The sequence below is a fragment of the Schistocerca serialis genome, chromosome 8 (genome assembly GCF_023864345.2).
Source record: "Schistocerca serialis cubense isolate TAMUIC-IGC-003099 chromosome 8, iqSchSeri2.2, whole genome shotgun sequence".
Taxonomy (NCBI): domain Eukaryota; kingdom Metazoa; phylum Arthropoda; class Insecta; order Orthoptera; family Acrididae; genus Schistocerca; species Schistocerca serialis.
The window spans coordinates 521610442-521624848 of NC_064645.1; the positions used below are offsets into that span (position 1 = coordinate 521610442).

Sequence of the window (14407 nt, forward strand, 5' to 3'; positions counted from 1 at the left end):
GACTGCGTATAACGACGCCATGTCCGCCACTTTTTGGAGGTTTCCGAGGAGTGTGCAGCCTCTCGGCCTCCCTCTCTTGCGACTGTTTTCATCAGACATCGTAAACACGCGAAGCTAAAATTCCCTCAAATCTCTCACCCGCACGTCTACAACGGCTCGCTGTGGACAATGCCTTAGTCAGCTCAGCAGAGCGAAGTGGCAATGCAGTGGCAGCCGACAGCGCCGGCTGCCATTGGTTTATTGGTGGCGGGAGCCCTGCAGTCCGTTGCCTGTCAAGTGACAACTACTTTAAATCTGACTTATAGACCTGCCGTGTGGCGGCGCTCGGTCTGCAATCACTGATAGTGGCGACACGTGGGTCCGACGTATACTAACGGACCGCGGCTGATTTAAAGGCTACCACCTAGCAAGTGTGGTGTCTGGCGGTGACACCACACTTTCACATTCTTTTACGTTGTTGGATAACGATTCCACACCCGCAATGTGCCTTTCACGACAGTGTCTACAGTACCTCTAAGTTTGTCGGTGTGGTTCTGCTAGACACTCTACAGGATGTTTCGAAGTCCTTCTATCAAACGTGTAGGGGTGATAGGCCACGTCATGTGGAACAGTTTTTGTTAGGGATAAAATGTTCTGTGGTTTTCGAATGACGCTAGGTGTCTTTTTACTGAACTCATCGGCACTGGGACTACAATATTTCACCGAAGTAACATTTTCTACTAACCAGATTTGTCGTATCTGCATCCCACCAACCCCCTTAAATTGATAGAGTTATTTTCAACAATAAAAACCTTAATAATGTTTGTCTCTAACTTGAGAAAGACTTTTAGAAGTACGGCTTACCCCTTTTCACTACGAAACAGATGGTGCGACTGGAAGTAATTGCTTTTCATTGTTAATGTATGCCTTGATTCATTCCGCATACATGAAGGTTCTCCTTCATAGAGAGTACACCATAGACAGATCTACGGAACACACTGTATTTTAGTGAACAATGCAACTTTTCTAATACATCTGTCCAATAATGTACTTCAGTCATGATAATTATACAGAATTGTTACGTCTGTCGGAGTGTTTCTTTAGAAATTCAAACCTTTGGAACTCTCTGATTCTTTCAGTTTCAACCTTTTCGGATGACTGACTTTGCCAACAATTTTACCAAGGCCACACAAACGTGGCTGATATCGCGATGACCCGATCTTTTAAAATGCGATCTCCATCTTTTCCACGAACTGAAAGAACATCAACGGGGAAAGAGATTTTTCAACAATTCACACAACGGACCTCGAATGGGTCCGAGACGAAGGAGCGGTTTTCTATCGTCGTGAAATTAAACAGTTTGTACAACGTTTCGTCCGTTGTTTACAGAGACTTGGTGATTTAGAGTCACGTTTACGAAGTATGATATGGCACTCCCTTATGACCTGAATGCGTGTATTGGTTAGGTTGTAAAGGGTGTCATAAAGTAGTTTTTTCCTCGCCTGATGTAATCCGGCACACATCTGTTGTAACTGGTCCTTGGCATCCTGGATACGGATACGTATATGGAGTTAACGTCCGAACTGGTCTCACACATGTTCTCCCAGAGACAGTTCTGGCGATCTAACTTGCCGAGGGAGTACCTCTTCACCTCGCAGACAGGTCACAGAAACAAGTGTCATCGTGCATGAGAATTTTCGTGTTGAAAAATGGCACCACAATACAGTCAAAGAGCAGTAATACAAGAAGACGCAGGATGTCCGCGATGTACCACTGTGCCGTTAGAATTCGCTCAACAGCTACCAGCAGTGACTAGGAGTCACAGCATGGCGCCAGAAGTAACAGCGGTGCGCCTCTCCAAAACATTGGAAGAATGGGATCTCTTCCGAAGTCACTGCAGTGCTCTCAGACGATGCTCATCTGCGCTAGTGCAGAACAGCGGTATATTGCCGGACACAGTGCTTCTCGGCCACGTGACGATTCCAAACACTGGCGGTAATGTGAAGGTGTTAACGGCACTCTACGTGCGGTACGGTAATCCCCTAGTCTGGCTGCCGCTGCTGACCTCTGGCCGACGGTGCGTGATGACACAGAATGTTTCAGGGAATCCGGTGCCTGTTCTCTGACTTTTCACGCTGGCATGTAGACGTTACGATGTGGTTGGTGCACTGTAGGCCGATCCTCCCTTGGAGTGGTTCACGCCAAGAGTGCGTGCCCCTCACGTTCCTATGAAGTCCAACATCGGACCACTTCACACAATGATCCCCTACAAATCTATATATTCGATCAACTGGCCAAATGGAGAACCACAGTGATGACCCTTTTAAACTGCCAGGTGTTGATAACGCTGTTCACACGAGTATAGCGGGTCTCCGTATCCTTCACACTGTCACTCAACAGCTAACGATGTTCACGCCTGTCATATACACTAACAGGCCTGGCAACACTAATGCACTTTGGTAGCTGTTCTTCCTGTCGCAGAGAATTTGCATCTTCAGTGGTGGTGCGTACGTTTAGCAAGTTACAATGACGTGCCAGTGTGTGTCTTTTGAATGTTTCACTTTTTTGTTCATCAAGAGTAATTGAAGTGGTCTTTTACGACCATGGTCTCTGATTTCAAACTCTTCAGTTTCGGATCTTTTCCGCCTGTATACGTTTGACGGTAAAGATTTCGGAAACCCTGACTGTACTCATTAAGTGGCAGTCCCTGATGCAGGGTGGAATGATACCGACAAATTTAGAGGAGCTGTAGAAAGACTCTTCACTAATTCAGGAGAGGACATGAAGTCCGGAAACGTCTCTCAGATATGTTAAAAAACGTCGAAGTTAGATCGACGAACTCTTACCACCAGGACATTTCTTAGATAAAAATCCCAAATTTGTACGGTGACGGACAGCTAAGTGGACTTCTTTCACATGTTCCGAGAGCGTTTTGGACTTTAGACGTCGTCAAACGAAAACACGAATCTCACAACAAAAGAGCAGATGTTGCTCAGCGCAGCGATAGCAGGCGCGTCGGCGTCCGAATTCACTTTTGTTGACCGATCGGTAGCCTAACGATAGGCGTTGGCTATCTTCACGGCTCAGTGGCGTCATTGGCTAATATTCCGAGATTATGGGTCCGTCCTTAATCTGTACCTCAAGACACCGTCTGCAAACGCTCGAAGTTTGTCTTTACAGTTTTGTAACACCGCGTCCACACCACTTCGCATGACTTATATAAATAGTTAGCAATTAAAGTTACAACACAAGTAAAGGATTGCAAATAACTAACTATTACACACTGTACACATACCATATGTGTAGTAGGACAATTCATGATTAAAATTTGTATGTGATTTGCGGACATAAAGGATGTGAAATTTAGTACAAGGCACTGCCGTTTGTCAGTAACAATGGCGCTAACCCAGCTTGGCTGACGCGAACTGGTACGCCTTTCTTTGCCGCTTCAACTGACACAGTTCATCAATGATAGTGCCTGGCGAACAGTTACGAACATGTCTCACGGTAACCTATGGTCAGATCTTTTCAATGGCTGAAAGGTCATGAAAACATGAGGACCAGGGGAATAGTTGAATATCTTCTGCATCGAAGCACCTCACAATAGGGACAAAATGTTATCTTGAGTTACCTAGATGAAAGATAACGTCATTGTGACCTCGAAGATACGGCGCAGCCACCAGCACTATTCCTGCCATCTTAGTTTTTCCCGGCTTATTTCCAATTTGAACAGTTCTCGGGTATCCGACCGGATAGCGTCGTAATTTCTCCACAATATTTCGGCAGACGTACACTCTCCCATCTTCAGGTCCTCGCGGTACCCAAGTACCAAGGAGGGGGAGGGGGGTCGGGATCATGGTACTTTATCCCCACCTTTGAAAGCATTGTAATCTGATCAGTTTCTTTACATTTCTTTCAGATTCGAAACATATCCCAAAAATGTGAATCTCAGTAATAGATCTCACGTTCCCGAATAAAGGTTGTATTCAATATTTACAGTCTCAGATCTTCCTTAGCTCTTGAGGGTTAAAGTCAACAGCGATGAACAAAATTAGCCTTTTTTATAAGTTTTAAACATGGCTGCGTGGTCAGCGACCGTTTACAAATTAGAGTTAAAGCAATTACAGCCAAATTACAGCTAAAATTAAGTTTTTTGACCTGGTTTCGGCACTTCTATGAGTGCCTTCATCAGAAATTAAAAATTCAAATTGGCCTATAACATAAGTACAAAAATTATGGGAATTTTTTCTGTAAAAGTGCAAGTACTGACTAACAGCATGAGAAATAAACTATACTTACACGTCATGTATAAAGTAAATATCAAGCGATAAGAAATTAGTCACAAAATTTTTTAAAAAAGAATAAATGGAAGGCAAGCCACTATGGGCTGCTCACACATGTCAAGCCACAGGTAGCAACTGATTGAGGCGCTCGCGTTAGCAACTGCGAGCAGCTGAACATTACACCAGGAATGCCATCTAGTAGCAACAAATATAAGTAGGCTACTTAACATTTAAAATACAGACAGATGCTAAGTAGCCTACTTATATTTGCGGCTACTATATGACACTACTTAACATTTAAAATACACACAGATATTAAGTAGAACAACAAGACTAGAAGACCAAGAACGAAATGGGCTCAGATTAAAAAGTCTTAAAGACAGGGCTATAGACTTCCAGTCCTACTGTTCAATACAAAAATCGAAGAAGTAATGACAGGAATAAAGAAGGGTTCAAGAGTAAAATTAAAATTAAAGATCGAAGTATATCAGTGATAAGATACACTGATGACATTGCTATCCTCAGTGAGAGTGACGAAAAATTACAGGATCTGTTCAATGGAATTAGCAGTGTAATGAGTACAGAATATGAATTGAGAGTAAATCGAGGAAAGACGGAAGAAATACGAACTATCAGAAATGAGAACAGCAAAATCTAACATCAGATCTAGGGATAGGAGGTAGACCAGGTTAAGGAATTCTGCTATCTAGGAAGCAAAATAACCCATGACCCACTAAGCAATGAGGAAACAGAAAGCAGACTAGCACTGGCAAAAAGGGCGCTCCTGCCCAAGTGGAATCTACTAATATCAAACACAGGCATTATTTCTGAGGATGTACGTTCGGAGCACAGCATTGTATGGTAGGGAACCATGTACAATGTGAATACCGTAAAAGTAGAGAATCGAAGCATTTCAGTAGTGGTGCTACAGACGAATGTTGAAAATTAGGTGGACTGATGAGGTGGGAAATGAGGAGGTTCTGCGTAGAATCGGATAGGAAAGAAATATGTGAACAACACTGACAAGAAGAACAGACAGGATAGTAGGGTACGTGTTACGACGTCAGGGGATAATTTCCATGGTACTAAAGGAAGCTGCAGAGGGTAAAAACTGTAGAGGAAGACAAAGATTGGAATCCATTCAACAAATAAGTGAGGACGAGGCTGCAACTGATACCTTGAGATGAAAACATTGGCATAGGAGAGGAATTCGCGGCAGCAACTTCAACACGATACCATGGTTCATCAAGAGTAGTGACTGGCGTATTGTGACGAACCAGTTGCTCGGCCACCATTGACCAGACGTTTTCAATTGGTGAGAGATCTGGATATTGTGCTGGACAGTGCAGCAATCGAACATTTCCTGTACCCAGAAAGGCACGTACAGGACCTGCAACATGCGGTCGTGCATTATCCTGCTGAAATGTGGTGTTTCGCAGGGATCGAATGAAGGCTAGAGCCACGGATCGTAACACATCTGAAATGTAACGTCCACTGTCCAAAATGCCGTCAATGCGAACAGGAGGTGACCGAGACGTGTAACCAACGGCACCCCATACCATCACGCCGGGTGATGCGCAAGTATGGCGATGACGAGTACACGCTTCCAATGTGCGTTCACCGCTATGTCGCCAAACACAAATGCGACCATCATGATGCTGTAAACAAAACCTGGATTCATCAGAAAAAATGACGTATTGCCATTCGTGCACCCAGGTTCGTCGTTGAGTGCACCATCGCAGGCGCTCCTGTGTGTGATGCAGCGTCAAGGGTAACCGCAGCCATGGTCTCCGAGCTGATAGTCCGTGCTGCTGCAAACGTCGTCGAACTGTTCGTGCAGATGGTTGTTGTCTTGCAAATGTCCCCATCTGTTGACTCAGGGATCGAGACGTGGTTGCACGATCCGTTACAGCCATGCAGATAAGATGCCTATCATCTCGACTGATAGTGATACGAGGCCGTTGGGATCCAGCACAGCGTTTCGTTTTACCCTCCTGAACCCACCGATTCCATATTCTGCTAACAGTCATTGGATCTCGACCAACGCGAGCAGCAACGGCGCGATACGATAAACCGCAATCGCGATAGGCTACAATCTGACCATTATCCAAGTCGGGAACGTGATGGTACACATTTCTCCTTCTTACACGAGGCATAACAACAACGTTTCACCAGGCAACGCCGGTCAACTGCTATTTGTGTATGAGAAATCGGTTTGAAAACTTTCATCATGTCTGCACGTTGTAGGTGTCGCCACCGGCACCAATCTTGTGGGAATGCTCTGAAAAGCTAATCATTTGCATATCACAGCATCTTCTTCCTGTCGGTTAAATTTCGCGTCTGTAGCACGTCATCTTCGCGGTGTAGCAATTTGAATGGCCTGTAGTGTATTTGTGAAAAAGGGTGCAATACTTCGCTGTACGTAATACGCGGCTTCTAAGTTACACACTTTCCGTATGGGCGCGCACGCACCCCTCTCAGGCCGGACGGTCGGTCAGCGTCACAGCACAATGGTTGAGAGCTGCGGACAGGTGCCGACAATACGCCCACGCCATTTACAGTACCGCCCCACCCTACCTTCGTCGCCCGGGCCTCCCCCTGGCCCTGCCGTCAGCGGCGCAGCTTAAAAGCGTAATTAACCAGGCTCCGAGGCCGCGGTGGCGGTGGCGACCGCCCCTTTTTCATACTTAGTTAGCGACTCATTTATTCTGACCCGGCTGCCCGCCGCGGCGCGGCTTCTCGCTTTGATCGCGCCGCCTGACAAGGCGTCCACTGCCGGCTGCCACTCCCTTCATTCCGCTTAACTGCCTTTCTCCTTCTGTTCCACTTCTTATCCGCCTCTGCCGAGCCAGCGACTGAAAAAGATTACACACGCAAAAGTCACCGTGTAGTGTAGAGGGCCACCGTCAGACATGTTCTTTATCTTGGTCTACTGTATCGCACGATCAGCTTCTCGGTCTTTGGAAAGTTCTTGTTGCTGTAGCAATGAGCCACATTCTGATACCGAATACTATCGATCCATACACGAAAAAGTGTGAGTTCAAATTACCGCTTTGTATGCAGCTTTCAAATTGCTAAGGGGTACTTTTTTCCATCAGTTTCCGATTTGTTTCATGTGGCGCATCACGAATCCCTCTCCTGCGCAAACGTTTTAATCTCAGAGTAGCATTTGCAACCTTTGTTGAATGTATTCCAATCGCTGTCTCACTTCAGTTTTTACACCCTGCGGCACCAGAAGTACGAAGTAGGTTATTGGCCTGTAACTGTCTGTTAATGAGCAACGAAGTATGGCAGCTAATAGTATTCTTGCCGCAACTACTTAGCACTTAAAATTATTTTGATAAAAAAAGAAGTCAGTTTTATTTTGGGTTTGCCAAAGTGCAGCGATCTTTGTTTCATTTTTTCTTTAGTTTTTATAATGTTTTTAAATTATCACCTTGCATCCATACAGCTTAAGGACTGTATTTACTGATGTGGTGAGCCTTGGGTGTAACTGTCTTATTTAATAGTCACATGTCCTGCTGCTTTTAAATTGTCTTTTCTTACTAATTGTAAAACGTCTGATATTTTTTGGTAATAAACTACTGTTAAATTATATACAGTATTGGAAGCAAAATCAGCATTGGCCGTATTTTGTTGTTTTATTGTCAGCAAAATCGATTGTCGGTCACTTAGTGACCATTCTCAGTGCTGTAATATACAATTAAAATTGGTAGGCACTGGTATCAAGCTATAACCAGAAGCTTAGAGCGATCATCATTGTACTTTATGTGATACAGAAGACGGCCAATGCTGATTTTTCTTCCAATTCTATCCACTATTTGGTCGTGGTGCACACAACACGCCATGGAGTCGCCAATCAATATACAGTATTGTTACCAGATCCTTACCACTCGTAGCACGTGTTCTATCACACTCATAGTTTGTAAACACCAACGTGAATAGTCGCTTTGTTGCCACTTACCCCAATGATTTTATAAATTCCAGTGCAATGTTAACTATCACAAGTTGTTCAGAGCTCTTTTAAATTCTGACTCTAATCCCGTGCCAATTCCAATTGTTCCTTCTATGAAGTTATAAGTCCAGACCCTCCACGTATCCCCTTTTTCCTCTGCGTAGGGTTACCACCACACTCTTAATGTTACAGACCTTGCTTTTAATTTCGCTGAAGGCTGTACTGGCCTTTCTACATGCTCAGTTAGATCTTATTTCGATCATTTCTTTCTCGATTCCGTCGTATTTTTCCCGCAGCGATTTCGCCTTGACTGCCAAGCACTTCCTATTTATTTCATTCCTATGTGATTCATACACTGAAGCGCTAAAGAAACTGGTATAGGCATGCGTATTCAAATACAGAAATTTGTAGACGGGAAGAATGCGGCGCTGCGGTCGGCAAAGCCTATAAATGACAAAAAGTGCCTGTCGCAGTTGTTAGATCGGTTACTGCTGCTACAATGACAGGTTATCAAGACTTAAGTGAGTTTGAACGTGGTGTTATAGTCGGGGCACGAGCGACGGTACACATTATCTCCGAGGTAGCGATGAAGTGGGGATTTTCCTGTACAACCATTTCACGAGTGTACAGTGAATATCAGGAGTTCGGTAAAATATCAAATCACTGATATCGCTGCTGCCGGGATAACATACTGCAAGAACGGGATCTACGATGACGGAAGAGAATCGTTCAACGTGACAGAAGTGCAACCCTTCAGCAAATTGTTCCACATTTCAGTGCTGGGCCATCAACAAGGGTCAGCGTGTCAACCATTCAACGAAACATCACCGATATGGGCATTCGGAGCCGAGGCTGATAGGTGTACCCTTGATGACTGCACGACATAAAGCTTTTCTCCTCTCTTGGGCCTGTCAACACCGATATTAGACTGTTCATCACTGGAAACATGTTGCCTGGTCGTAAGAGTCTCGTTTTAAATTGTATCGAGCGGATGGACATGTACAGGTATGGAGACAAACTTATGAATCCATGGACCCTACATGTCAGCAGGGGACTGTTCAAGCTGGTGGAGGCTATGTAATGATGTGGGGCGTGTGCGGTTGGAGTGATATGGATCCAAAGTAAATCTAAATACGGCTCTGACAGGTGACACGTACGTAAGCATCCTGCCTCATCACCCGCATCTATTCATGTGTACTGTGCATTACGAAGGACCTGGGCAATTCCAGCAGGACAATACGACACCCCAAACGTCCAGAATTGCTACAAGTGGCTCCAGGAACACTCCTCTGAGTATAAACACTTCCACTGGCCACCGCACTCCCCAGACAAGAACATTACTGAGCATATCTGGGATGCCTTGCTACATGCTGTTCAAAAGAGATCTCCACCCCCTCGTACTCCTACGGATCCCTGCAGGATTCATGGTGTCAATTTCCTCCAGCACTACTTCAGTCCATGCGACTTCGTGTTGGGGCACCTCTGCGTGCTCGCGGGGCCTACACGATATTAGGCAGGTGTACTAGTTTCTTTGGCTCTTCAGTGTATGTAAAGTATAGGGAAGCTAAGATGAAATGGCTGCATGAAAAATGTGAAAAAATCGAAAAAGAAATTACTGTCGGAAGGACCGACTCGGGATATAGGAGAGTAAAACGACCTTCGGTCGTAACGTTAAGAGTGCAAGAGGAATACCACTGTTAAATGCAGAGGGAAGAGTGGATGGACCGAAACAGTGTGTTGAACGTCTCTAGAAGGGGAAGGACTAGTCAGATAATATGATAGAACAGTCGGTAGGGAAGAAATAGGGGATGCAGTATTAGAACTAGAACGTAAAAGAGCTTTGGGAGATTTAAAACCAAATAAGGCAGAAGGGATGGATAACATTCGATCGGATTTTATAAAATCATTGAGGGAAGGGGCAACCAAATGACTATTCAGGTTAGTGTGTAGAAAGCATGAGACTGGCGATGTACCATCGGACTTTCGGAAAAGCTTCATCGACACAATTCTGAAGATAGCAAAAGCCGACAAGTGCGAGAATTGTCGCACCTACGACTTAACGGCTCATTCGTCCAAGCTGCAGACGAGAATAACATACAGAAGAGTGGAAAAGAAAATTGAGGATATGTTACGTGATGATTAGTTTGGATCTAGGAAAAGTAAAGGCTCAGGAGAAGCATTTCTGACGTTACGGTTGATAATGGAAGCAAGGCTAAAGAAAAATCAATACAATTCATTGGATTTGTCGACCTGGAAGAAGGGTTCGACAATGTAAAATGGTGCAAGATGTTCAGAATTCTGAGGAAAATAGGAGTAAGCTCTAGGGAGAGACGGGTAATACACAACATGTACTAGAGACAAGAGAGAATAATAAGTGTGTAAAAGCAAGAACGATGAAAAGGGCTTAAGCCAGGGATTAAGACAGGGATTAAAAAGGGCTTAAGACAAGGATTAGTCTTTCGCCTCTACTGTTCAAACTATACATGGAAGGAGCAATGATGAAAATAAGAGAATGGTTCAGAATTAAAAGTCAAGGTGAAAGTGTATCTATGATACGGTTTGCTGGTGTCTTTGCTATCCTCAGTGAAAATGAATAAGAATTACAAGACCTGTCGAATGAAATGAACAGTCTAATGAGTGTAGAATATGGATTGAGACTATATGGGACAAAGAACTTGAATAAATGAGACCAGCGAGGAACTGAATATCAGAATTGTGGATAAGGAAGTAGGCGACGTTAAGGAATTCTGCTACCTAGGAAGCAAAATAATCCATGATTCACGAACCAGTGAGGACAAAGAACGTATATTAGCAGTGTCAGAAAAGGGCATTGCTGTCAATGAGAATTTTATCAGTATGAAACATTGGATTTAACTTGAGGAAGAAATTTCTGAATATGTACATCTGGAGCACAGCATTGTACGGTAAACCGGAACTGAAGAGAATAGAAGCGTTTGGGATGTGATTTTACAGACGAATGTAGGAAATTAAGTGGAATGATAAGGTAAGGAGTGATGAGGTAGTGCGCAGAATCGGAGAGGAAAGAAATATATGGAAAACGCTAATGAAAAAGAAGGGACACGTTGGTAGGACATCTGTTAAGAGATGATGCAATGACGTCGATGGTACTAGAGGGAGCTGCAAAGGGTAAAAATTGTAGGGTAAGGCAAAGACTGCAATGCATCCAACAAATAAGTGAGCAAATAATTGACGACGTAGGTTGAAAGTGCTAGTCTGAGACGAAGATGATGGCACAGGAGGGGAATTCGGGACGGGCCGTATCTAACCGTCGGAAGATTGATGATTCCAAAAAAGAAGGAAAAGCGAATTTGGATAAAAACTATTGTACAGTGAGACGCTTTTGGTATTATATCAAAGCTGACAAAGTTCGCGCATTACCAACACTTTCCGAGAATAAGGACATGTTGTTTCCTTCACATACACCGCTAGCAGCAAAGAAAAAGAAACTAAACGTAGTATGGACAAAATGGGATTAAAAATGGAACACAGTATACTTTATCAGACAAAAATTCCAGAATGTACTTTCATTGTGCAGTGGAGAGTACGCTGATCTGAAACTCCCTGACAGATTAAAATTTAGTGGCGGACCAGGACTCGAACTTCGGACCTTTGCCTGTCGCTGGCAGGCTCTCTAACGAATGAGCTACCCCTTTCTAAAAATTTTATCGTTTTTGGGCCTCCTCCTCCTCCTCTCATAGACCACCATTTGCTCTTTAAAATCGCCTTCATTGACATGGGTTCCTTCCGTCACGTGTACAGTTTTAATGGAAGTGTTTGCTTATGTTATTCTAAACTTTTCGTTGCTAAATCATGCAAGGTGTTGAAGACTTCCCACCTTTTTCGACGCGAGCTCTTGTCTACATGGTTCGAGGGATATTTAGGATTATTATATGACTTGAAAAGCTGCTGGATCAATGAACACGCCTTTCACTCATATTGCTGTTTTAGTCACTAGGTAGCCTCAGACCGAAAATATTCTGTAGTGGAAGTTATCATAAAACAAAATCTTAAATTCACATAGCCTGTTCTCTAGTTTATAGAAGAGGATGGGGTGCGGGCGGTGAGAGGTTGGGTGCAGGAAATAAGGTAATTTGGCCAAGGGTTAAGGTGTCATTATAATCCATATGAAATTTAGATGTTTAGGTAAGTTTTTATCTCGTTCACAGGCACCTAAGTAGATACCAAGAAACCTGACCCAGTGGTTGGGATCGAACTACGAATTCTGTACAGTCCAGATACATTTTCAGCTGTATTTGACAAAGATTATAAAGCCAGTCGTTGAGAAAATCTTACATACGTGACGTATTGCAAAATGTGTGCTTGGAAGCAGTTCGTAACCTCCAAGACCATATACGTCATGTAGAGTTTTGTCGTATGTGTGTTGGAACAAGAATCTTCTCACGTTGAACGAAAGAAGATTTAAATACACTTACGATACACACAACACGCAATACATTTTAAAAAGTCCTCAGGCCGAAACTGGCCGGTAATGTCGTGCGTTCCCTTGGAACAATGAAGTAATAGAGTTGATAGGCTGTAGTGATATTTTTAAAAGATGAATCCATTACTGAAGCTTCCAACTCAGTCTGCCATTCGTATTGTTCCCTCTTGGTTCTTATACATACTAATTTCCGCCTTTCCCAATTGCTTACGCCTATTTTCCAGAGAATTTTAAATATATAGTGAAATCTTACGTTATCGAGCTCCTTTTCTTGGACGAAAAACCCTGTGAAAGAGTCTCGATTATTCTTGAGGTATACCCCCATTATCACTCTCAGTGTCAATGCCTTGCCTTCGTCGTATTTTGGTTCTTGTTACAACTTGTAACGCTTACACCTGCCATGTTTTGTGGAAATGTGACATATTATATGGTTTCAGATGTCTGAAAATGAAAAAGAGTCGAAATTTCATTTGCCACCAATAAAAGTTGGTAGCAACATAAAGGGAGAGGATTATATTAGAATATTAAGATGTGGGTTTTGGACTATAACCAGAGATCAGTAAACATATCGTTGTGTACTGATCAGTGTTTACGTCATAGCTACACGTTTAATAATTTTATTCGACTGTTTCTTCTTGGTATGAAGTGGAGTCCGTGCTGCCAGAAAACACGTACCCACTCTGTGGCAGCCGGGCTTCTCCCAGGCGTCTCTCTCGCCGTCCATGCCTGCTGACACCGCATTCAGACAGAGAGCGACCGCCAGGGCGAAGAAGTGCAGGGCAGTCCGGGAGCAGGGTGGCACCATCCTGAAGCAGCGGAGGCGGCGGCGGCACCTGCACACACCGGGGGTACACTCTCAGCAAGGTCCGCTCACATCATAGTACAACAAGTATCATGTGAGTAAAGGTCACCGATAATGAATAATGCTAACAAAAGAGCAGGTAACGGTGTTACATCGCATTTATCACTCGCATGTCATATGCCCTATGAACCACAACCATAAGATCACTGCTCATCGCGAGACTGAATGCAACATAGTGGTATTGTTGGCGTGAGATCCGCTAAGTATACAGAGTGAGACACCTAAGATAGACCATTCCAAAAATATTCAGAATGAATCAATATATCGAGGTGCGGCTTTCGCCAGGTTATAGCGGTGAATTTGCTGACGTTCGCAAGTAATTTTTATCGTTTATAGTCGCCGAATTACAACACCAAGATTTTTTCTCTCCCGCATTTGAAGGGAGCTTCTAAAAGGACTTCATAGACATAACATGTATAGGACTTAGCTCAAAGCCTCAGTTACATGTTTGCTTACATTTGTTACACATCTTCTCCTCACGGCGGGACAGCGGTTTGCGGTGCTGTCCCCTTGATACTATTTGACCAAGTCCCATTCATGTTATGTCGTTGAAGTCCTCTTAGAAACTTCTTTCAAATTCTACAGAAAAATGTATATAATTCCCTTGGAAAAAAAAAAAGAAACGAAGGCAGTGTATAATTCGGCGATTATAAGCGATAAACATTACTTGCTAATGTCAGGAAATTCTTGTGTTTACCCGTGCGCTTGAAGTCCAACAGTCTGTGTGCTGCTTTTGTGCTCGTAAAAGCATAGAGACATTCTAAATGCTTATGACAGTCGAAAAAGTGGATATCGTGAATGGGGAATGTCGCCAAAAAGAGTGTATGCTGAAGAATAGTCCAGTCGTTCCAAGCACTAACGATCTA

The 14407-nt window shown here is 43.7% G+C and overlaps 1 protein-coding gene across 1 annotated transcript in view; it reads right to left on the reverse strand.

Moving 5' to 3' along the window:
- The window catches only part of LOC126416478 (thyrostimulin alpha-2 subunit), a 344465-nt gene that overhangs the window by 38399 nt on the left and 291659 nt on the right, over positions 1-14407 (reverse strand). The window contains exon 2 of the mRNA XM_050084216.1: positions 13355-13512. Within this exon, the coding sequence (XP_049940173.1) occupies positions 13355-13484 (130 nt within the window). The 5' untranslated portion in view covers positions 13485-13512. The remainder of the gene's footprint in view (positions 1-13354; positions 13513-14407) is intronic.